The sequence below is a fragment of the Maylandia zebra genome, linkage group LG22 (assembly GCF_041146795.1).
Source record: "Maylandia zebra isolate NMK-2024a linkage group LG22, Mzebra_GT3a, whole genome shotgun sequence".
Lineage (NCBI taxonomy): Eukaryota > Metazoa > Chordata > Actinopteri > Cichliformes > Cichlidae > Maylandia > Maylandia zebra.
In genome coordinates, this window is record NC_135187.1 from 1,315,210 (window position 1) to 1,339,763 (window position 24,554).

At 44.0% G+C, this 24,554-nt stretch overlaps 2 protein-coding genes across 5 annotated transcripts; both read right to left on the bottom strand.

Moving 5' to 3' along the window:
* Positions 1-181: 181 nt before the first annotated feature.
* On the bottom strand, positions 182-11,475 carry LOC106676088 (uncharacterized). 4 transcript variants are annotated; one of them, XM_076879374.1, is made up of 10 exons: positions 11,355-11,475; positions 10,400-10,678; positions 7,922-8,170; positions 4,499-4,588; positions 4,209-4,304; positions 1,725-1,790; positions 1,335-1,412; positions 1,178-1,228; positions 902-970; positions 182-779 (listed from the first exon to the last, which is right to left on the bottom strand). In XM_076879374.1, the coding sequence occupies exons 1-10, from the start codon at positions 11,413-11,415 to the stop codon at positions 709-711; spliced, it is 1,110 nt and encodes a 369-aa protein (XP_076735489.1). In that variant the 5' UTR covers positions 11,416-11,475; the 3' UTR covers positions 182-708. The 4 variants fall into 4 exon arrangements, with proteins under 4 accessions (XP_076735489.1, XP_024654252.2, XP_024654251.2 ...); XM_024798484.2 differs by having other exon boundaries at positions 1,344-1,412; positions 4,209-4,313; XM_024798483.2 differs by having other exon boundaries at positions 4,209-4,313.
* A 7,293-nt stretch (positions 11,476-18,768) lies between these two features.
* On the bottom strand, positions 18,769-20,974 carry LOC143414491 (uncharacterized). The gene is made up of 2 exons (XM_076878955.1): positions 20,903-20,974; positions 18,769-19,303 (listed from the first exon to the last, which is right to left on the bottom strand). Exons 1-2 carry the CDS (start codon positions 20,955-20,957, stop codon positions 18,942-18,944), a joined length of 417 nt encoding a protein of 138 aa, XP_076735070.1. The 5' UTR covers positions 20,958-20,974; the 3' UTR covers positions 18,769-18,941.
* Positions 20,975-24,554: the final 3,580 nt, after the last annotated feature.

Sequence of the window (24,554 nt, forward strand, 5' to 3'; positions counted from 1 at the left end):
TTTATGAGGCTTACAGTGCTGGTGCTGAAGAACAGAGCAGAGTGTAAAGATGTCTGAAGTTTAGGAGCAGGGATACACGATCCACCTGCCTCAGGCGAGCGTCTGGAGGAGCCTAACCTCAAAGATGAAGATCTGCATAGTTACATATATCCAAATCCCTCTGAAAAACAAACACTTATGATTTAACCAACAACGCTTTTATTTATTTAATCCAGGTAAAAAGTCTCATTGACTTCTCTGTTCTCAGAGGCCGGGTCTCTGTTGGCATTCTCATTAGAATTACTTTGAGTAAACCTCCCAAACATGTAATCACCAATAATGGTTCATAAAAACATTCATTTGATGTCATTTAACATGATTAAAAAAGTCGCCCTGATGATGAATTCCACTGTAGAAACAGGCTCTAAAAACAATTTCATGACATTTTATTGCCTTAATTTCCTAAATGAATGTATTTACAGTTTTACAGCACACACACATCTGTACTGTTAACATGTTAAAAACATCAGAGCAACATTTCACCTGATGACAGCGTTCAGGACTGATTGCTTTTTTTGTATTCATGTTTTCAGGTTGTATTACGACTAACAGTAACACACACAGCTTTTCACAATAATTCAGAATAATCTCGACATATCCATGTTACATGTTCCCATGAACATCTGTGCTGAGGCAGATTGTTCCTGACGGCAGGACATTCAGGTGAAGCTACACCGGTCCGGCCTGCTTCTTGGGTTTCTCCAGTAAGACATACGTGTTGTTGACGGGCTGTGAAGAACCTGTGGATCATAAACATCATCAGTCTGAGTGGGTTGTGTGTAACAAACACAGCTGTGCAGGTTTGGCGTGTTCACCATGAGTTTGTGTAAAATGAGGTGCTGAGTGGCAGCTCAGGTGTTACCGGTCGTGTTTCCAGTCCGTGGCAGCTCAGCGATGGTGTCGTATGTGGCATCACTGTGGTCTGATCCTCCTGTTAAAATGTTTATCAAATAGTCTTCATCAGATCCAAGTAACAGTCCAGTTTTAAGCTGTTACACACAACAAATCAACATTTTCAGCTTTAGAAGACACCAGATCCAAAAGTTTGATCACACAAAATAATTTTGGGTTATCCAAAAATAACTCATGTGTGGCTCTTTTAGTACCCGTCCAAATCAGAAGCAAGAATTAAAGTTACCTTTATTATTTCCAGCATGGAAAGTGGAAGCAGTCAAGGAATGTGGAAAATCTGTAAATGAAATATTTTGATTAGATGCAGCATGAAGGTGGAAGGAGATGAAGTGTCAGCAGAAGGTTTGCTTAGATCATGTGACTGTGAAGGCTCAGTGCAGCACAGGTGTTACTGGTGTCGTTTCCAGTCTGTGGCAGCTCAGCGATGGTGTCGTATGTGGCATCACTGTGGTTTGATCCTCCTGTCAACAACAAGTCTCAGTAAGAGTTTGCATCATTTTTACTTGTGTTCATATTCACAGTGTTCAGTGACATGATGAGTAAAAAGAATTTGTGTGTGGACTTAGCCAAAAAATACGTGTGAAACTCTGCACTCAAGTTTCAAGTTACAAGTACGAATTTTGACCCTGTTTTTCTTCCTTTCATCTGATTGGCCAATGTCATGTCAATCACAAATGTAACTATCCAATCAGAGAACAGATGGGTTTGGCTGTCGGAGCGGCGCTTTTTTGAACTGCAGGTCCTTCAAACTGTCACAGCTGCTTCACTCTCACCATTTATAAGATGAAGTTCTGCTCCAGCTGGTATCTCATCATAGACGTGGAGCTGTTCGTCAGTCCCTGCAGACAGATCAGAGTCAGCTCCTGCTTTAAAGTTTAAAACACGCTGCCTGTGATGACGTCAAGCTGTGACAGCATTATTAACAATCTTTTAGCTGTTAGACCTCCTCGACGTGTAGAGCCCCAAGAGAGCGCTCAGATCCTCTAACCAGCTGCTCTTAGTGCAACAAAGGCCCCGACGGTGACCGAGGTGACCGAGCTTTTGCAATTGCCGCACCCAAACTCTGGAATAATCTTCCTGTCGATGTCCGCATGTCAGATTCCATTCAATCGTTTAAATCACGCTTAAAAACTCACCTGTTCCATCGAGCTTCTGAAACAAATTGGCTTGGACTTCCAGCTGGTCTGCATCTGTGCCGTGCAACTGTAACTATAACTGCTTTTAATGGTTTTTAACTGTTTTTGTTGCCTTTGTTGTAATCTGCTTTGCTACCTCGTGTTTGATGGACACTGTCCTTTTTAAATGTGCTATAATAATAAATATTGATTGATTGATTGATTGATTGATTGATTGATTGGTTTAGCTAATGACACTGATCTAGAATTTGATAAACCTGCTCTTATCTTAAAAGTACCAAAACACAGTGTGACTGCAGCTGTGAGCAAATGCTTTACTTTGACAGGCTGATGAACAGAAGAGGACACATGTCACACAGATGTCAGCATTTACAGCAGCACCTCTGCTCATAATTGTACGTGTGGACTGAAAAAGCCTTTTCTGGTCCTGTAATCTATGCTGTTCCAACGGTGGATGTTCATGATATTCAATAACCCTGTGAGCTAAAAGCCCAGGCTTCACTCTGCTCTGAAACACTCTTATTCACAGGAGGCTGACCAGTAAGAACGGCTTGTTTCACACAGAGCATGAAGTGAGCAGCTGCAGACGGGCAGTCATCCGAAACTACTCAGTCCAGGAATCCAGCAGTCTGAGGGGGCACCGCTAAACTGTGATGTGTCCTGACCTGTTACCTACAGGTCGTGACTCAAAAGTGAGGCTGAGATTAAACTTTCTAAAAATCTAATTTATGAGATTAAATAAATTGTGTGAATGGAATCAAGGCAGAGCTGAAAAGAAGCAGGAAAATAGAAAAAACAAGGAACACCAAGAAAAGAAAAGCATCAAAACTGAGTCACATTTTAAAGTTTTACAGTGTCGAGTGTTGGAGGCAGACTGCTCCAAAGTGCAGAACCACCACAGCAAAGGCCCAGTCTCCTCTGCTTCGACCAGCATCAGAGATGTGTTAGGACAGTGGTGTTACGTCAGGACAGGCAAATCTAAGAACAGACATGAATGAAAAAACAAACCAAAGCGATCTCTCCTCTCAGAGCTCCTTGGTTTGTACATACATCCTTTGAATTACTGCCATCTTGTGGCCACAGCTGGCTACTGTCACTAAAAGCTGCACTTATTTCAGACTCGTAGCAAAGTGTGTCAGAGGGCGTCTGTGTGTCCTGCTCACACTGAATGAAGCTGCAGCTTCTTCCTGTGTGCACATTTACATTGTGTTTAAACTGCTGTGACTTTAACAGTAAACTGATGGGAGAGCAGCATGAGAGGCAAGCTGCTGCTTCACTGTTCTGAGGTCAGTTACTACCTGCACCAGCTAGCATTAGCTGATTGCTGTGTGTAATGTAGGACCTTAAACAGAATATAAAGTATTTAAGATGTACTTAATATTCTGGGGTAATAAAGTAGGTATTTATTCAACTGTGGCAGTAGCTACTTAGATTTTACAATTCTTCAGCCAGGAAGGAGTGCAGTATGTTTTAATCTGATTGAATTTATCTTGTTAAATAGGTGAATAGTGGAGGAGGATCCTTTGTTTGCATGTGTAATTGGGGTTGGGGTGGTGGGGGGCATCGCTTCTGCTTGCCTGTCTGTAAAAGTCGATCCTAAAACGTACTGGAAGCCATAACGGGGGAAATATGGTCTCGTTTACGTGTGCCTGTCAGACGTCGAGCTTCTTCTTTCTGAATAAGTTACAGAAGACAAAGCAGAGCCCGGCTGATGCCATTTGTTATTACATGAATCTCATTCCATAGCAGACCAGCTGGGATGCAGCACCCAGCGGGTGCAGACAACACTATGGTGGGAAGCTGCCGTGAATGTCATAGAAGTTGGTAACAGAGGTCAGATACAACCTGAATCCACTGGTGGAGAGGTTCAAAGGAGATCCTGAATAAAACCGAAGACAGTCCATCGAAGAAGGAACGAGGAACAGCTGTTAGGAAGTCACTACATAGTTTTTAAACCTCACTGATACGTCTCCTGTGACCTTTCTGATTTCTTCAAAAGAACCGAGTGAAGGAAGCTAAACTGGACCACAGCAGATATGTGAGAATGATGCGACTAACATGTCTAAACCAATGAATAAGTCATGTAAACCACAGATTCTGGTCATGTTTCTCTTTACTCACCTCGTCTGCTGGACCTGCATCTCCACATGAAGCAGGCAGTGATGAGGATGAAGATGGAGAGAAGAAGAAGACCAGTTCCTATCAGGAAACTCTGCACTGGAAAAGCTGGACAAGGTCAGAGTGATGAACACGGATCATGCATCACATACATGGACACTCTGTAATATTTAATATATAAACACATCAGACCTCACTCTAAAGGTCATTTATGCTACAGGCCAGAAGAGATGAACATGTTTACATTTAAACCTGTTCAACTGCACTCGTTAGATTCTTTGATGCAATCATACCTGATGGAGCATCGGGGGGTGATGCAGTTGTTACTGATGCTGTATGAGTTGTAGCAGTAGGTGTTGTTGTTGTTTTTGTTGTCTTATTATCTTAAGTACAGAAAAAAGAAAATGTAGATACATAAAAAATAACAGCTTAAAAATCAACGATTGAACTTTAAATATACGAGTTGGTTAAAAACAAACTCCACATACAAACAAAGTAAAAAACTGAACTGAAGAATTTCACATAACATCTTGTGATTTGTGAACAATGATTGGATGCTGTCTGACTGATGCTGATTAATGTCACGCGGTGAAGCTGACATGTTTTAACTTTGTGTTTTTAAGCATTTGTGCATGAGTTGCTGTGTTTCATCGTTTTTAATCTTTAATAATGTACAGTGTTTTATTCGTACAGTTTCATTGCATGCTTTTATTGTGTATATTGTTGACGTGTTGCCGGAAGACTTCCAGGCATGCCAGTTAAGACTGTGACCAATCAGGGTTTGCCTTGGCCACCGTAGGCCAATAAGAGGACCTGGCGGGGCAGATGAAGGGGGCTAGAGGTAGAGCATGAGAGACTGCAGCAGCGACATGGCGGGATAGCCGGTGGTCGGCGACTGTTGCAGAGAGCGGCAGAAAACAGAGGAAACTCTACAAAAACATTTCTGTGTTACCCTAAAGCAGATGACTCGTAATCTGGAGAGGAAATGGCGTGTCACAAATCTAGAGGATCATCATTTAGCCTGGAGAAATAGTTTGTTACTTTATAAGAAAGCCCTCCGCAAAGCCAGAACATCTTACTATTCATCACTGATTGAAGAAAATAAGAACAACCCCAGGTTTCTCTTCAGCTCTGTAGCCAGGCTGACAAACAGTCAGAGCTCTGTTGAGCCAACAATCCCTTTAACATTAACTAGTAATGACTTCATGAACTTCTTCACAAATAAAATTTTAATCATTAGAGAAAAAATTACCAGTAATCATCCCACAGATGTAATATTATCTACAGCTACTTTCAGTACCATTGATGTTAAGTTAGACTCTTTTTCTCCAATTAATCTTTCTGAGTTAACTTCAATAATTACTTCCTCCAAACCATCAACGTGTCTTTTAGACCCCATTCCTACAAAACTGCTCAAAGAAGTCCTGCCATTAATTAATTCTTCGATCTTAAATATGATCAACCTATCTCTAATAATCAGCTATGTACCACAGGCCTTCAAGCTGGCTGTAGTTAAACCTTTACTCAAAAAGCCTCTCTAGACCCAGCAGTCTTAGCTAATTATAGGCCAATCTCCAACCTTCCTTTATATCAAACATCCTTGAAAGAGTAGTTGTCAAACAGCTAACAGATCATCTGCAGAGGTTTATTTGAAGAGTTTCAGTCAGGTTTCAGAGCTCATCACAGCACAGAAACAGCTTTAGTGAAGGTTACAAATGATCTTCTTATGGCCTCTGACAGTGGACTCATCTCTGTGCTTGTCCTGCTAGACCTCAGTGCAGCGTTCGATACTGTCGACCATAATATCCTATTAGAGCGATTAGAACATGCTGTAGGTATTACAGGTACTGCGCTGCAGTGGTTTGTATCATATCTATCTAATAGACTCCAGTTTGTGCATGTAACTGGAGAGTCCTCTTCACACACTGAGGTTAATTATGGAATTCCACAGGGTTCAGTGCTAGGACCAATTCTGTTTACATTATACATGCTTCCCTTAGGCAGCATCATTAGAAGACATAGCATACATTTACACTGCTATGCAGATGACACCCAGCTCTATCTGTCCATGAAGCCAGATAACACACACCAATGAGTTAAACTGCAGGAATGTCTTAAAGACATAAAGACCTGGATGGCCGCTAACTTTCTGCTTCTTAATCCAGATCAAACTGAGGTTATTGTACTCGGCCCTGAAAATCTTAGAAATATGGTCTCTAAGCAGATTCTTACTCTGGATGGCATTACCTTGGCCTCCAGTAACGCTGTGAGGAACCTTGGAGTCATTTTTGACCAGGACATGTCCTTCAATGCACATATTAAACAAATATGTAAGACTGCTTTCTTCCATTTGTGCAACATCTCTAAAGTTAGAAATATCCTGTCTCAGAGTGACGCTGAAAAACTAGTTCATGCATTTATTACTTCCAGGCTGGACGACTGTAATTCATTATTATCAGGATGTCCTAAAAACTCCCAGAAAAGCCTTCAGCTGATCCAAAATGCTGCAGCAAGAGTCCTGACAGGGACTAGAAAGAGAGAGCATATTTCTCCTGTTTTGGCTTCCTGTTAAATCCAGAATTCAAAATCCTGCTCCTCACATACAAGGTCTTAAATAATCAGGCCCCATCTTATCTTAATGACCTTGTAGTACCATATCACCCTATTAGAGCACTTCGCTCTCGCTCTGCAGGCCTACTTGTTGTTCCTAGAGTATTTAAAAGTAGAATGGGAGGCAGAGCCTTCAGTTTTCAGGCCCCTCTTCTGTGGAACCAGCTTCCAGTTTGGATTCAGGAGACAGACACTATCTCTACTTTCAAGATTAGGCTTCAAACTTTCCTTTTTGCTAAAGCATATAGTTAGGGCTGGACCAGGTGACCCTGAATCCTCCCTTAGTTATGCTGCAATAGACGTACGCTGCCGGGGATTCCCATGATGCATTGAGTTTTTCCTTTCCAGTCACCTTTCTCACTCACTGTGTATTAACAGACCTCTCTGCATTGAATCATATCTGTTATTAATCTCTGTCTCTCTTCCACAGCATGTCTTTATCCTGTCTTCCTTCTCTCACCCCAACCAATCACAGCAGATGGCCCCGCCCCTCCCTGAGCCTGGTTCTGCCGGAGGTTTCTTCCTGTTAAAAGGGAGTTTTTCCTTCCCACTGTTGCCAAAGTGCTGCTCATAGGGGGTCATATGATTGTTGGGTTTTTCTCTGTATCTATGAAGCGCCTTGAGGCGACTTTTGTTGTGATTTGGCGCTATATAAATAAAATTGAATTGAATTGAATTGGAGCATCGGGGGGTGATGCAGGTGTTACTGATGCTTTATGAGTTGTTGCAGTAGTTGTTGTTGTTGTAGTAGGTGGTGGTGGTGTGGTAGTTGTTGTTGTTGTTGTCTTATTATCTTTAATAATGTACAGTGTTTTATTCGTACAGTTTCATTGCATGCTTTTATTGTGTATATTGTTGACGTGTTGCCGGAAGACTTCCAGGCATGCCAGTTAAGACTGTGACCAATCAGGGTTCGCCCTTGGCCACCGTAGGTCAATAAGAGGACCTGGCGGGGCAGATGAAGGGGGCTAGAGGTAGAGCATGAGAGACTGCAGCAGCGACACGGCGGGATAGCCAGTGGTCGGCGACTGTTGCAGAGAGCGGCAGAAAACAGAGGAAACTCTACAAAAACATTTCTGTGTTACTTTTGGGTTCATGTGTCTCACCTCTGTCAGATCTCTGTCCTTTGGTCACATTCAGATAAGCAGCTGGTTCTCCATCACAGTAGTACAGTCCAGAGTCAGCAGGCTCAGCTTCTCTTATACGTAATGTTGTGTCCTCCGTGGAAACAGAAATCCTTCCTTCATTTATTTCTCCAGAGTCTCGTCTCCACGTGGGAACAGCTGATCCTCCAACATCATGAGAACAGTTCAGAGTGATGCTGCTCCTCTCTGCAACACTCACTATTGTTGTTCCTGTGAAGAATTCATGACATTTATCATTAAAGTGATTCTTTCCAACGTGCTGATTGGTTTAAAGGTGGACGTCAACAGGAAAGAGGAGGACAGGGAGCACAGAGAGGGCTGCAGCCGACAGCGTTCATTGTTTTCACTGTTTCACTGCATCCATTTCTATTTATCTGTTTCCATCAAACTGGAGCTCAGGCAGCAACAACAGCACAGACAGACACGAGTCCACACAGTATATCTGTGCACTGCCCCCTGGTGGCAGCACACAGCTACTACAGGCTGTGTGAAGCTGGCCCGAGCCGCCACTTCAAACAGGAAGTCTGCGCTCTGACTTGATAACTCGGTGATGATACCTAGTGATGGGTACCAGTTCTGACATAAACGGTAGTAACCAGACCGAAAAGCAGAGCACATTTCGGTGCTTTATTTTTTTTTTCCTGAGATGTGATACACTTTAGATTCTAGCCAATCATTTTACGTTTCCGAGGATAGTAGGCGGGTCCAGGTACGTGCGTTCTTTTAGAGGAGAGCTATAGATTAAATGTCCAAGGCGAAGCGGTCAAAAGTCTGGCTGTACTTCACAGCAAAAGATGCAAACTCAGCAGCAACAAGTGCTTTAAGCTGATACTGTGATACTGTCAAAGGAGGTAACTCCTCGAATCCGATGAAACACCTGGCGACACATAGCGTTTTTTTTTGTTTTTTTTTTAAAGCCGAGAAATGCACCGTATTTGATAGCTTGCTGCGAGACCTCACACCGAGCACATCTACTGCGGGTGTGGTGCCTGTTATCAGACCCGGAGTTAGCAACATCCCCCAAAAACCCGAAGAGGAGAGTCCTGGCCCCTAGCCCTGCCAGTGTAGCAGAAATGATGAGGATGATGATGCAGCAGCAGCCGTTCTTCTCTGCGTGAGTAGCTTCATGTTGTTCGTGTGTAATTTACGTTGAGTAGGCTAACCACGTTATTACATTAATGCATGTAAGGTGAACTAGCAAACATCATCATAGCTACATGCGGCTGTCTTCTTGTTTGATGGCAGATACTCCCTTCACCCTGGACAAAAAGGCTAAAATGACCAAAGAAAAAGAGGGAAACAGTTAAACGTGAGAGGTTTTTGGACAAAGTTTGTGTTTTTTCCATTGTTTAAGCTTCCAGCCAAGAGTGATGCCATATATGCCCCATAGCTGCAGAAAAGGCTAACGTTGTTATCTTTTTACAAAAAAACAGTTAAACATGAGAGGTTTTTGGACAAAGTTTGGGTTTTCCATTGTTTAAGCACCGGCACCGTTTCAAACGTACCGGTTTGGCACCAGTATTGGATAAAACCTAAACGATACCCATCCCTAATGATACCGGTTATCTCTGCTAGGGTTTTAGGTTTCTGATGTTGAAGACAGAATGACATCATCAACATAAAGTCGGTCACTGCACAAAAACCCAAAAATGCTTCAGTGTGATCATGGTAAATGGCCTGTATTTATATAGCGCTTTACTAGTCCCTAAGGACCCCAAAGCACTTTACACATCCAGTCATCCACACATTCACACACTGGTGATGGCAGCTACATTGTAGCCACAGCCACCCTGGGGCGCACTGACAGAGGCGAGGCTGCCGGACACTGGCGCCACCGGGCCCTCTGACCACCACCAGTAGGCAACGGGTGAAGTGACTTGCCCAAGGACACAACGACCGAGACTGTCCAAGCCGGGGCTCGAACCAGCAACCTTCAGATTACAAGACGAACTCCCAACTCTTGCGCCACGAATCATCATATCAGCTGAAGTTCAGATACACTGTGGTTTGAGTTTACAGAGAGCTGTAGCTCAGGTGGCAGAGCAGGTCAGCCACTAATCAAAAGGTCGGTGGTTCGATCCCAGGCTGCCTCCTTGGGGAAGATACTAACCCCATGTTTGCCTACTGGTGGTGGTCAGAGGGCCCGGTGGTGCCAGTGTCCGGCAGCCTCGCCTCTGTCAGTGCGCCCCAGGGTGGCTGTGGCTACAATGTAGCTGCCATCACCAGTGTGTGAAGGACTGAATGTAGTGTAAAGCACTTTGGGGTCCTTAGGGACTGAGTAAAGCGCTGTACAAATACAGACCATTTACCATTATTATGTAGCTGCTGGTTATTTGATGTTTGCAGATAAATGTTGTTGTAAAAGTGTTTAAAATATGTTTGCATGTCACCAGTAACAGAGATGGATTTTAAACAGAAAATAGAAAAACATGATGTTACCTGATGGGATCACTGTCAGCTCCACAGCTGCTTCATGGTCACAGAAGTATCTGCCAGAGTCTGAGGGAGCAGCTCTGAGGACGATCAGAACCCCGTCAGCCTGTGAACTGTATCGTTTCTGTGGATCATTGATGTGTTTTGTAGTTTTGTCTCCATCAGCTGTAAGTATGTCAGCTCTGCTTCCTCCACTCTCTCTGCTCCACCTCACTCCACCCTCCACAGAGTGAGGACAGCGCAGAGTGATCCGCGTCCCCTCCTTAACTCCTTCATGGGTCAAACCTGCAAAAACAAACAGTTTTCAGAATCACATAAACCTTCAGATGCTGTGGACACACGGTAACATCACACGTCTAGACTGACCTTAACTGGAGCGTTCCTTAATGCTTTGATCCCAAAGTTTCATGAAGTTAAACTTTGTTACATGATCAGTGAAGGAAGAATTTCAAAGCTGCCAATCATCCAAGATTCATATACAGAACTAAAAATCACCAACCAGGCTGATATCTGACAGAGTAACAGCACAAGCATGATTTCTGTCCACTGTGGTCAGACTGTCTGTAATAATGAAGCTTCTTTGAAGGATGTGAGGCTGGAAATGGAGCGGCACCGACATGTCACTCAGCTGTTTTAGTACTGATGTTTCATGATCGCAGCTTCAATCAGGAAACACTAATTTCCTGATTGGAGGTTGAACTGTCGTATGAAGCACTCAGTCTTTTCTAACGTTTTATAGTCCGAACAAAATGGCTTCGTTCATCTGTAAAATAACTGAGGGATAATTTTATGACAGATTTACAGTCAGTGAGATAAAAACTGTGACACGTCGCACACTTTGAGCTGCGGTCACACCTTTATCCAAGCACACAGTCTCACACTGAACTTCACAGCTTTTATTATCTGAGTCTCATATGTAAACTATAAATATGTAAATGTGAATAGAGTGAAAGAGTCTCACCTGCAGCGACATTAGAGCCCAGAGTGCAGGCCAACAGGCAGCAGAAGATGTTCACCTTCATCCTCACACAGTGCGAAGTGTCTGAACAGTTCCTGTGTGATCTGAGAACAGGAACTGAACACGCCTGTTCTTCCTCCTGCTGCTCGTAACCACACAGCCTGCCTTACAAACACAAACTTGTTTGTGGGTAACAGGTAACAGATGCTCTTTTTATAGTCTGTGAACATGTTTCAATGTTAACATTTAAATGGGGACATTTTTATGTTGTCGTTGACTGGAAACAGATACTCGTTAAAACCAGCGCCTTAAATCATTATGGACCCAAATCACAGACTGTATATAAAAGATGGGGAAGTTTGAAGAAGCCCTTGTGGTTTCAAACTCTTTAAAACCGCATTATTTATATCAGCCACCAGGGGGCGACTCCTGTGAAGCGTATGGGGACCCCAGTAAACGCTTTACACATAACTTTAGTGTTTCTATGAATAACTTTTAATTCAATTCAGTTTATATGGAACCAATTCAGAACAACTGCTTCAGCAGGCTTCGTAAAAGAAAGACGCAGAGAAAACTTCAAGCATCAGATTCAAGTCTGTTTCATTTGTGATGAAGCAGCTACGCTCCATCATGTGACTGACAAGCATTTAGTCAACGTGACTGCAGCGTAGCTTGATTGCACCGATCACAGTAGAAGCAGCCATGTCCATCATTCATATACAGTCTATGTGACTCTGGACACAAGCTAGAGGAAACGGTAAATGTACCAGAGCCCTGCAGACTGGTGCAGGTTTCAACTAGCACCTGCACACACACACACACACACACACACACACACACACACACACACACACACAGCAGGAACATTAATATGCACGAATGTTTGCTTCCACTTCCTGCTGACGATGGACCTGATAACTATTCTTTCTTCAACATGAGCAGCAGCTCATCAGAAACTCTGTCTCTAGACTCCACAGTCCTGACGTCCTGCTTCTTTAATGTTTGAACGCGATATGACTTTGCGTTTATAGCGCCTCCATTTCCTCCCGTGTCCCACCGTACTTCCTGTTTTATTTTGTTAGTTTCCTGCAGTGCATTCTCATCTTCATGCTGCTTTGTCAGATGCATGTCACAATTATGCTAATTGTTTGGTGCTCGTGGATCAGCAGCCGCTGTGAGATAACTGCTTCAGTTTATAGACACACTGTGTAAAGCCTGGCACGCATGCCTGTGCACGCCCACAGTGGGTAGCTGTGGGTGAGCCGTAGGGCCGTGTGTGAGCAAACCCCCGAACGCGCCCTCACAGGGTCGACAGCAAGTACCCTAGCTTTTGCAAGCTCCACATTAGTTTTACTCTGCAGGACCCCGTCATCGTCTCTGGCTCACCCACAGTGGGTTTGCTGAGAGGAAACACATATAACACAAAGGGTTTTTGTAGAAGAGTACATGTTTGACTCCCCTGGTTTGAGTGTGCAAGGAAACAGAAGTCCCTTTCTGCTAATATCAAGAAGCACAATTGGTGTAAAAATCTGCCAAATCGACTGTGTGGTGACGCCCTTATGTGGGAGTGGCTAAAAGTAAAAAAACAAACAAAAACAGGCCCACAGTGGGCAAGATTCAAGATTCTTAATTTGCCACATGCATAAGTACAACATGCAGTGAAATGTCTCCTGACACATGCAAAAGGGGAGGGAAGGGTCTGGTGTTATTTTTGTGCCACTATTCTGAGCGCACGTAAAAAAAGTTTGCAGGTGCAAGTGTTGCATTTTGAGGAGAAATTTATTTTGAGCAGAGAAAAGCTGAATCTGAGTGAACAAAATTCATTGCTGCGTGCACCTGTTCGGTTTCCCAGTGTGTGAGGTGGCTCTTACGAACTGGGAAAACACCTGTTGTGTGACAGGAAGTTGTGGCAGGACTTTTATTTTGAAAATCGACGTGAGTTTACGGTGAACTGCTTCTGGGATGCTTCTGGCCAGCAGTGCTCTGAGTTGGTGTGATCGGCCCTTGCTTCTTTCTGATTGGCTGGCCCACCTCATTGTTCCCGTTCAGCCTGCTGTGTGTTTGCGTTCCCGTCTCTTCCCGAATGCTCTGTGCAACATCATGACTCAGTCTATGTTTGTGTGAAGGCAGTGACTGATTTACCTGCTAACTGTTAACAAATTCACATTTTTAAACCACAGTCTTGTACTTTATTTCGTTGTACATGTGCAATGACAATAAAGGCCTCTTCTATTCTGTTCTATTCAGAGGAAGTTGCAGAAAAACACATATGTGTGGATTCTGTTCATAGACTATAGCTCCGCCTTCAACACCATCATACCATCCAGATTTGTCATGAAACTCTGTGACCTGAACATCGGCTCCTCCCTGTGCAGCTGGATCCTGGACTTCCTGACAGCCAGACCTCGGGTGGTTCGCATCGGCAGCATCACCTCATCCACACTCAGCACAGGTGCCCCCCATGGATGTGTGCTCAGCCCCCTGCTGTACACCCTGTTCACCCACGACTGTACAGCAACACACAGCTCCAACACCATCATCCAATTTGCAGATGACACCACCATCATCAGCTGCATTTCTGATGGAGATGAGACGGCATACAGGGCAGAGGTGAGAGCCCCGACATCACGGCGCCGCGACAACAACCTGCTGCTCAACGTCAGCAAAACCAGGAGCTCATCGTGGATTACAGCAGACTGCAGAGAGGAGGCCACACCCCCATCCACATCGAAGGAGCAGAGGTGGAGAGAGTCAGCTGCTTCAGAGGCATCAACATCAGCGAGGATCTGAGCTGGTCACAACATGTTGGTGTGATCACAAGAGCAGCAAGACAGCGGCTCTTCTTCCTGCGGCGCCTGAGAAGATTCAGCATGAACCCCAGAATTATTATTTTTTAAAATATAATAAGAACTTCTGTCGATGCACCATTGATGCAGCTGTAATACTCTGGACTGCAAAGCTCTGCAGAGGGTGGTGAGGTCAGCACAGCATCACCAGGACTGAACGTGCAGCCATGCAGCATCTCTGCAGACAGCGCTGCATGAGGACGACGCAGGCGGCTCAGGAGCATCCAGACCCGCACTACCACACACAGGGACAGTTTTTACCCACAAGCCATCAGGCTTTTGAACTGCTGACATTCGATACACACCATTACAAACTACTGGACTCTACACACTGTCATTTTAAACAATGCCACTTTAAATCCTCACTGCACAGTTTTTGCACAAACTGTAAATATTAAACTATTAACATTTTAATACTTTCAGGCTTTTTTATTTTAATATTATTATTTTCTTTAACACACCTGTATACTTCCTATATGTCCGTGTAAAGTTGGGGAACACAAGTGTAAGAATTTCATTGCGGGCAGTGTTTGTCACAGCTGGCGCAGCAGTGGTCTGGTGTGTGGGAAAAAGGACTCGCATGCAGTTACAGAGATGCGATGGAGATTTATTATAAATGACAGAACACAAAGTGGCAAAAACAGAACTTAATAATAATCCAAACTGGGAGAAACTAAACTATAGAACAGCAAACCTGAACACGAAGGGAGGACAGCAGGGAGAGCACACAGTGGATTCACAGACAGTAACGAGCACACCCATACACACAGAGGGACACTGTGAAATCACACACAGGTGGGAGACACAGCTGGACCTGATTAACCTGACGAGACAGAGGAACACTAACACCAGTGACCACCAGAGGGAGCACCAGCCCAGAATCCCAGAACGGTGGAAACCCAAAGAAAACACACAATAAGAGGCTGTAATGTTTGTGTCTCACTCTCGCCGCCCATGTCACCTGTACTTGTGCCTGCATAATGACGTGAAGAAATATTTATAAGAATTATTGTTCAAAAAATATATTTAATATGAAGGCAACAGGAAGTGTTACAGGCATCGCCCTAAAGCCTGATGGGCAGTGTAGTCCGAGCTGCAGGGAGGATGGACCCGTGATGTGTCTGTGAGTGAGGGAGAAAAAGGAAAAGTAGGAGCTGTCACGGAGCAGAAACGGGAGCTGGAAGCATGTAAATATAATAATAACCACTGCAGCCAAGAAGAGAGCCTGACGAGCCCAGCTGTAAGTAAGCTGTTAAGACTCGACTGTACACCGTGTTCCTGTTTCCTCTGAAACAATAAGTCCTGTTGCAGCAGCCTTTCAACGCCTCTCTCTGTCTCTGCTAGCAAAGTGACCCAGACAACAAAGTAAAGCTAGTTTTCAGCTACGAGCCGACACGAACCCGACGTATTAGCCAGAGGTCCCTTTACTACGCTTCGGAGCCGCGGACCTGTTTTATATACGCGCTGAAAAGTTTTCTATACGAGATCGCTGCAAAAAGTGCAGCCTTACCTAATGTCCACCTACTGTTACTCATTTATATTATGATTTAAACATCTAGCTGGTGTTGGTGTGGAGAGTAGCCTTCAGTAATAGTAATAAATCACATTCATGTAGTTGTAAAAAGCATGATAATATATTAAGTAATCCAAAGTATTCAGAATGTAATCTGTAATCTGTAGTGGGATACATTTTAACAGTAACCTTCCCATCACTGATTACAGGTACGTGTTGCTACACCGTTTTCTGTCATTGACAATGAAACTTGAAACAGTTTGCTGACGTCCGTGTGCACGATGGTGTTTCACACCTACACTTCAAACTTCTTTCTCTCTGATGTGTGAACTATAAATAGAACGAGCTGGTTTGTGCTCTTTGCTGTGTGTTTTTGTGTTATTCCCTCTGACACTGATACTTGTTTGCACTGGTTAAAGGTCAGTGTGTATTAGGAGGACGCCTACAGCGTGAAACACAAACACGTTGCCACCAGAAGCACAGAAAGCATGAATTCCTGCTCTTATAGCTCCACTTAAACACTGCCATTCTGCTGCAGCAGCATCATTTGCATATGGCAGAAAGGCCTATGATGCTTTCAGTTGTTCTTTAGATGCAAAGAAAAACAGAAAGTTGTATCTGCCAGCAGCCTGAGCCGACAGCAACATGGCTAAATGATGTTCAGGGTCACATGATCACAGCCTCAACTACAAGCTCTACCAAAAAGGAACGTTTGACACGATCTTAGAAGAAGAGAGCGGATTAGTGTTTCACGTGTAGAAGAATTTCTTCTATTTCTGTATTATTCACATTATCTTATTGTATGATGCTTTGGTGCCACAAGGTTTTAGCCTCAGTCTCACACATTCCTGCTGTTAACAGACGGCATCTCAGGAAGTTGGAGGGAAGCATTCACACAAAGACTCAGAGTGGGGGAAGAGTCTTTTGTCTCTCCAGCGACTGTGAGAGTTAGCAAGCGAGAGAAGAACTGAAGCTGTGACAACAGCTGTGCAGCCTTTTGTCCCTGTCGGGAGAAAACGTCTACAGTTTATTATTAGGTCTCTCTTGGAAATGAGATTTTTAATCTCAATGAGATTTTTTACCTGGATAAATAAAGGATTAATAAAAAAAAAAAAATCTTTGGCTTATTTTCTGTGAGGGACATAAATCCACAAACATTTTCAATGACCGCATACTGTACCTCCCCCCACGCATTTACATTACATACAAGGTGTTCGGGTCCACTGGACCCAGGTCTAATAAAAGTGTTGAAAGTGCAGGTCCTGTGTTCCCACACTCTGTCCTCCTCCTTTCTGGTGCTGCTGATAGTGTTTTCTTCCCCTCCCGCACAAAGTTGCAACATTATTGAAAATTCAGCTATCAACACGTGTGCTCTGACATTCCTGCACATTTATACTCTTTCTTGAGGAATCCAAATTTTATTTTCTCATACCCTGTCCCTCCTGCAAATTAGGGGCATAATACTATAAATAAGACTTTGCCAGTGTGGTTCTTTATCACAACTGATCAAGATGGCCAAAGATTATCTTCTGCGAGGGCCTTGCAATTGATTTTCGAAGAGAGAGGAGCTTCTGATGAAGTTGTAGAAGAAGAGGTTTCAGAATATGAGGATCACATTTCTGAATTTTCAGTCTGACAGTGACTTTGAAGAAGAGGATGAGGCTGAGCGCCATTTAGTAACAAAACAAAGACGAGTACCCCATCAGCAGCCAGCTCCAGGACCAGAACAAGCCCACCAGACAGCAAGTGAAGAAATATGGATGTCAATAACTGGTGAAATTGAATGGTCTTCTTGCCCAAGAAATGAGCCACCCTGCAGAGCTGCAAACGTGATAAGGGTGCAACCAGGGCCAACACGGTCATGTGCAGGACATCAAGTTTTCATTTGAGCTTTTCATCCCAGATTCCATCCAGAAAATTATTCTGGATTTCAGTAATTTAGAAGGAAGGTGTGTTTTTGGAGAGTAGTGGAAGCAGATGGACCAAATTCATCTACAGGCCTACTTTGGGGTTCTTATCCTCGCAGGAGTTTTCAGGTCCAAAGGGGAATCCACAGAATCCCCGTGGGATGCAGAACTTTTCCGTGCATCAGTGTCTCTGGAAAACTTCCACAAAATTTCCAGGATTATCTGTTTTTAACCGAGACGACAGACCAGCTCGACAGCAGAGAGACAAGCTGGCTGCCATCAGGACAGTGTGGGATAGTCGGTGCACCACCTCCCCTGGGCCTAATGTCACCATTGATGAGCAGCTGATCCCATCTAGTTGTGAAACATATTGTTTCATGTGTAAATGTGTTGTCTTTCCACTCACTCCACTTGATTATAACTGATTTTATTTTTTTATAACATTTTATATATAAAAAAAAAAGAAACGAGAAGCACATTAATTCATAAATGCGATCTAACAAAGGCAAAGGGAAGAAATAACCGTGTTTGCTGTTCATATGTCTTGTTATTGGGATGAAGTAAACATCTGTTGAGTAATTTAACACAAAATTGTTTGATAGTGTTAGTTTGGAAAGCCAAACCTCTGGCGGGTCCACCAGACTCATGAACACTGGCTGAGTAACAAAAATACGAACACCACACGAGGGTTAAAATATAAAATTATTCAAACTGCATTTGTTGTTATTTTGAGGGAAATTACTGCTGAGTCACACGATGACACATTGTTGACACATTAACCACTCGACGGTTTTACTTTGGCGCCCTCCGGCGGTCATGTGGCATTAAAACCTTGTTGTGCAGCTGATACAGATGATTGGTTACTGCAGGATGGAACTATCCAATAGGGAGGCCTGTGTGATGTTCAAAGTATATCTATGGTGGTTTTCTACCTGCTGTGAGCTGTGAGCTGAAAACATTTATCATATTTATCTGAGCATCGGACTCTCAGGGTGGAGCGCTGATTTGGGGATGCAGTGTGTGAGTGAGAGCTACACAGCGCTGTATGAAACATTAATCACAGACTGACATTATTGTTTAATAAAAGGATTTATCTGATCCTCAAAATCTGTAAAACACAAATGTTTTGTTCAGTTTTGAACTCCAAAAATCCAACAAAAGTGAAGTGACGTTCCCATCAGAGCGTTCTTAATGCTTACAGTCTCAGAGGGAATGTTAAATATTGTTTTTGCTTCAGCAACACATATAATATTAACAGAAACACAGGATACTTTCAAATATACATTCATAAAAGTCTTAAATATATGGATGTGAGGCTGTAAAGTTATATTTGACTGAACGTCTGACCGATGGAGACAGTTTCCTTCACTTCTGTCGAGTTGTTGCTCACTCCTCTCTCTTTGCCACCTGATGGTGTCACCGTCAGCTCTGCAGCCAGCTCATTGTTACAGAAGTACTTTCCAGTCTCTGAGCGAGTGGCCTTGAAAACGTAGAGCGATTTATCTGCCAATGAGCTGAAGCGTTTGTGTGGGTCAGGAACGAGTCTGATGTCTCTGTCACCATCAACTACCAGCAGGTCAACCCTCCGTCCTTCGCTCTCTCTGCTCCACGTCACTTTACCCTCCACTGAGCCAGGACAGGGCAGAGCGATGGACTCCTTCTGTTGGATCACTCTCTGGATTATTCCTGTGAGACACAGCATGACATTAAATTATTACAGATGGAATTTGTAGCAATAATTCAATAGGAAAGTCCTGTTTACCTGGTGATGTTTAAGCAAGGACAACATTCATTTTGCTCTCAAAACTGAATTTTTTAAAATCTTAAATTATGAAGCAACCTGATTATGAATGGACTCAACGGTGATCCGTCCGTTTTTTCTGCTTAGGCCGGGTCGCGGGGGGCCAAGCAGAGAAGCCCAGGCCTCCCTCTCCTCAGCCACCTGCTTTCCCAGGAAAACACTAAGGCCAGCCGAGAGACATGATCTCTCCAGCGTATCCGGGTCTGCCCCAGGGCCTCCTCCCAGTTGGACAACACCTCACCCAGGAGGCGCCCACGAGGCATCCTTGTCAGATGCCCGAATGGGCTCCTTTTAATGTGGAGGAGCAGCAGCTCTACTCCTCACCCTATCTCTAAGGCAGAGGCCAGCCACACTCTGGAGGAAGCTCATTTCCGCTGCTCGTATCTGCGATCTTGTTCTTTTGGTCACTACCCCACAGCTCGTGACCATAAGTGAGAATAAGGATGTAGTACTTTCCTTTCTGGCACCTCAGCATAGACTTCCCCAGGAAAGCTGAGGAGTGTGATCTCCCTATAGTTGGAGCACACTTTCTTAAAGATGGGAACCATCACCCTGGTCTGCCAATCCAAAGGCACTGCCCCTGATCTCCACACATGCCAGCCAAGCGACCCCACCACATCCAGAGCCTTCAGGAATCAGGATGAATCTCATCCAGCCAGAGGCCCTGCCAGGAGCCGTCCTCGTCCCCAAACTCTGCTTCCTCTACAGAAGACGTGTCCGTGGGATTAAGGATTCCTTACACCACCTGACAATATCCCCAGTCGCAGTCAGCAGCACTCCCACCGCACTGTAAACAGTGCTGGTAGAGCACCGTCCCCCCCTCCCGGGTCGCCTGTCAGAATCTCTTGGAGGCAGTCTGAAAGCGTCTCCGAGCCTCTCTACTGGCCTCTCACCTTCACACTTTCTCAAATGATTTTCTTTTCTATTCTGACAGAAGTGCCCAAACATGCTGTGTCCATCAATCCTGAAAATTAAACAATATTTTCTTTAAAAATGCAGTCAACCCTGACCATTTCAGTTCTGCATGTGTGGTGTGAGGACTGAAACACAGCCCAGCTTAACAGGCAAAGTTGCAAACTGACATCCGTCTGAGGTGGGCTTTAGGTTTAGTTGTTGAATATCCTTCGTAGTACAGTCCACCCTGCAGCTGCACCAATCCAACATATCATTCAATATCTGCAACATGATGGACAATATGCAGAAACCACAGAACGACATTAAACACTAGTGCGCTGTCAGAAACCCTCGGTCTATATTCTGTGTTTTTCAATTCATAATCATCACAAAGGATAGATACGCTTTCAGGCTTCATCCATGGGAGGTTTGTGAAGCTCCAAGGGACCAAAATTCAAATATCTAATTATAATTTACACCATACAGGTGTCAAAGAAATGGTGAGCCTTTATGAATGAAGTTATGTGACAACTGCCAACGTTTACGTGTGTGTGTGTGTGTGGCTTGTAAAAGTATGAACAGCTCCTTACCTGCACTGCAGCCCAGAACGAAGACTAACAGGCAGCTGAAGACTTTCACCCTCATCCTGGCACAGAAGCACATGAAGCACCGAGACTAGAAATGACCGCTCGCTGCATCGCTCTGAGCTTTAAATACTCTGCTGTGTCCTCACACAAGAAGCCACAAAGTCTAAATGTCTTTTTATGGTCATAACAACTCATCTGCCTTCACGTCACTGTGTGAACACGTCACTGCCGGTAAACTCTGTAGGTTGGGCTGGAAGGTGGAAGGTGCTTTCCAACATTAGATCAGCTGTTAATAGTTTAGAGTCAGTGTGGTCAAACGTACAATATGACATTTCACAATGTGCTTATATTTTCCACTGTGCATTTATTCTGAGATCTTACTTCTCAGAATGTTTGTGGTTGAAATCTTCAGTCAGCTGTGACACAGATGATCTACGCTGAAAGGAAGAAAAGTGGGAAGGAAAAACTCCCATTGAACAGGAAGAAACCTCCATCAGAACCAGGCTCAGGGAGGGGCGGGGCCATCTCCTGAGACTGGTTCTGCTGAGACTGGTTGGGGTGAGGGGAGGAGCAAAGTAAAATAAGTAACATTTTATTATATACACCTTTCAAGATAAAATCACAAAGTGCTTCACAGAAGCTAGAACATAAAACAACATCAACCAAAGGCAAGTTTAAAAAGATGGGTTTTTAACAGTTTTTAACAGAACTGCCAGAGTCTACAGATCTCACATTCAGTGGAAGAGCTCCAGAGTCTGGGAGCCACAAAAACCAAATTCATGGGCTGCATCCTCCTGAGGCCGCATTTGTAGACCGATTACGTCACAGCGACGCGCCGAAGGCTGTCCAAATTCGTAGACTCCTCCGAATGCAGCCGACAAATGTGTCCTTCATTTCCCCGAATTTGAAGGATGGGTCGGATGGTTTAAAAGGACAAATACTTTCTAAAATAGAAAGACAATGATTATTTAAAAGATCTGTTAATAAATCAACCTCGTCAGAGACAGGCAACACCAAATGTAAAACATCCGAAAATTTAGCAGCAGTAGAGGAATTTAAAATGCGAGAATCAAGTAGATGTCGAACAGGAGACGGATGGAAGGACGGTTTAAAAATAACAGAATGATGGTCCGAGATAAAAATGTCCTCAGAACTAATGAAGTCAGTGGTTCAGCCTAAAGAAAAAACGAGGTCCAGTGTGTGTGCTTTGGTATGTGTGGGGCCAAACACATGCTGTGTAAAAAGAGTCCATGACGCTAAGAAAACCTCTGGCAAAGAGGCCGGAGTCATCATCAACGTGCAGGTTATAACCAGTCCGGACAGCTTCAGGGTGGAAACAAAAAGTCACTGAACTCCTTTAAGAACTGACCTTTTGGTTCATGTGGACGACACACTACAGTAACACAATTTTAACTGGCTGTAGTTCAAACGACGAACATTTTTTCACCATTAATGGGCAACAATGGATCCGACTTCGATCCACCACAGCGAGACCTCCTCCCCGACCGGACGTCCAAGGCTGGCTAGGAGTATCCGCCCGGGCAAAGTTCGACGAGGGATGAAAAGTCGCCATCGCGCTGCCAAGTTTCAGTTAAAAGTAAAAAATTTGGAAAGAATAAAATCGTTCAACAAGAACGTTTCATTGGTTGATGAGCGGGCACTGAGAAGCGCCATGCTCAGTGAGGTAGAAGTCATGTCACTTACAGAACTGACTGATTTAAGGGACGTAAAAACTACGGGTTCGATCCCCGACGAGTATAAATTCCACTCCACAGGGACAGAGGGCCAGCAACCGGAGAGTCTGCATAAACACTCCTAAGGAGGAGGGGCTAACATGTGTATTTCCCACTTCAGAGCAGCTAGCCTAACAACTTAGAGCCACTAATACTCACCTGATCCTGATCCGGACTCACACCTGTGAACAGACAAACTGCAGCTGCTCACACATATGGAGCTGATCCTCCTCCACGCAGCGATCATCGAGATATATTTTCACACTTTGTGGTTAATGAAGGCCGATGGTTCCTGTTGTCTTCATCATTTATCATTTGGTGGCAAATAAAGGACTTATTGTCCAACATTACATGGTTGATGCAACACATGTTTCAGAAATACACACATGTGTGAAAGACAGCTGTCGTTATGAACACCGAGTCAGTATGACTCAGAAAGTTTAAAATAGTGAATTAGTGTCCAAAACAGGAAACGTGTAGAGCGCACTGATCTCAGGAGGAAGTGCAATCAGTAAAACAATGACTCGTCGCGATAAAAGAATTATACCAAAGATTTGTGAAATTAAGAGTATTAACCATTATTAAACAGCTGTGATCTGACATCTGGATTTATAAGTCGCTAATATTTTATCTTTTGCTGGAATTTGTGACTCGGTATAAAGTCTCATTGGGATCGACTCCCGACTACTTTGGGAAAGGACGGTCGTGCTGGCTTCATGTCACAACCACAGCAGAGGTATGGCAGAGAAAACTCAGTTATAACAGTGGTTTTGTAAACTTGTGCAGATCACCAAAATAACAGATTTGTGTGTGGGGTCAGAGTGTGGCCCCATAAAGACTTCCCTAAACCTGCTGGTCTGGAAGTCCAGCAGTTCATCTAAACAAAAGGCACTGAGACTAAAACAGATACAGATGTTTCTCCTACCATGAAGCAATAAGAGCAGGGACCACCTCTCCCACGCTCCCAGGATGTGGGAGTGAATGCCAGAACACTCTGGAAGGCACACAGTCTTTGCAGACTCCTAAGGATCAAACTTCTACCATCATGACATTGATTATAAAATTCTAAGCATATATGAGTAGATGTTTCTAAGCATAAATGACAATCAACAACCCTGTCTCAGAGTGACGCTGAAAAACTAGTTCATGCATTTATTACTTCCAGGCTGGACGACTGTAATTCATTATTATCAGGAAGTCCTAAAAACTCCCTGAAAGCCTTCAGCTGATCCAAAATGTAATGCTGCAATATTTCTATGCTGCTGGGGGCTGTGTTTCTTCTTCTGTCACCCTTTTCACTCAGTATGTGTTGTGGTTTTCTCTGTATCGTTGTTGTTCTCTTACACTTTGAGGCAGCTGCTGGTGTGATTTGGCATTGTGTCAGTAAAACTGAACTGAAATGGAATTACAAGGATGAATTCAGTTCGGGTCCTGTGGCTCAGTCAGGTAAGGAGATCCCACAAAGTCAGCACTGTTCATCTGGATGTAACGTCTGCAGTGGGAGAAACGTTTCGTCATCATTTCTTGGAGTGGAACAACTTGACCGGCCTGCACAGAGTCCTGAACTCAACCCGACAGAACCTTTGGGATGAATTAGAGAGGAGCCTTCTCTTCTGACATCTGACCTCTCAGATGCTTCTGGAAGAACGGTGAGAAATTCCCATAAACACTTGGAAATAAAATAGCTGCAAAGAGCCGACATCATACTCAACCCTGAGGATTTACTCAGGTTCGTATGCGTGTGAAGGCAGACGAGTGAAGACTTTCAGCAGCAGTGTATTCTGGGAGACAGTGAGATATGTGTGAAATACGTCGACAGTTTCAGTTTGGCTCATAGTTGCTTTCCTGTTATCTGATGTCTGACCTCAGTAACGGGGGGGGGGGGGGGGGGGGGGGGGGGGGGGCAGTATGTAACCAAAGTT

Bases quoted from the DNA above. Each gene is read 5' to 3' on its own strand.
- LOC106676088 (XM_024798483.2), bottom strand. From the start codon at position 11,415: ATGAAGGTGAACATCTTCTGCTGCCTGTTGGCCTGCACTCTGGGCTCT. The intron at 1,229-1,334 runs GTGCTGCACTGA...TTTCATTTACAG, and splicing joins AAACGACACCAGTAACACCT to ATTTTCCACATTCCTTGACT. The intron at 780-901 runs GTAACACCTGAG...TATGATCCACAG, and splicing joins ACGGACTGGAAACACGACCG to GTTCTTCACAGCCCGTCAAC.
- LOC143414491 (XM_076878955.1), bottom strand. From the start codon at position 20,957: ATGAGGGTGAAAGTCTTCAGCTGCCTGTTAGTCTTCGTTCTGGGCTGC. The intron at 19,304-20,902 runs GTAAGGAGCTGT...TGTGTCTCACAG, and splicing joins CGTTCTGGGCTGCAGTGCAG to GAATAATCCAGAGAGTGATC.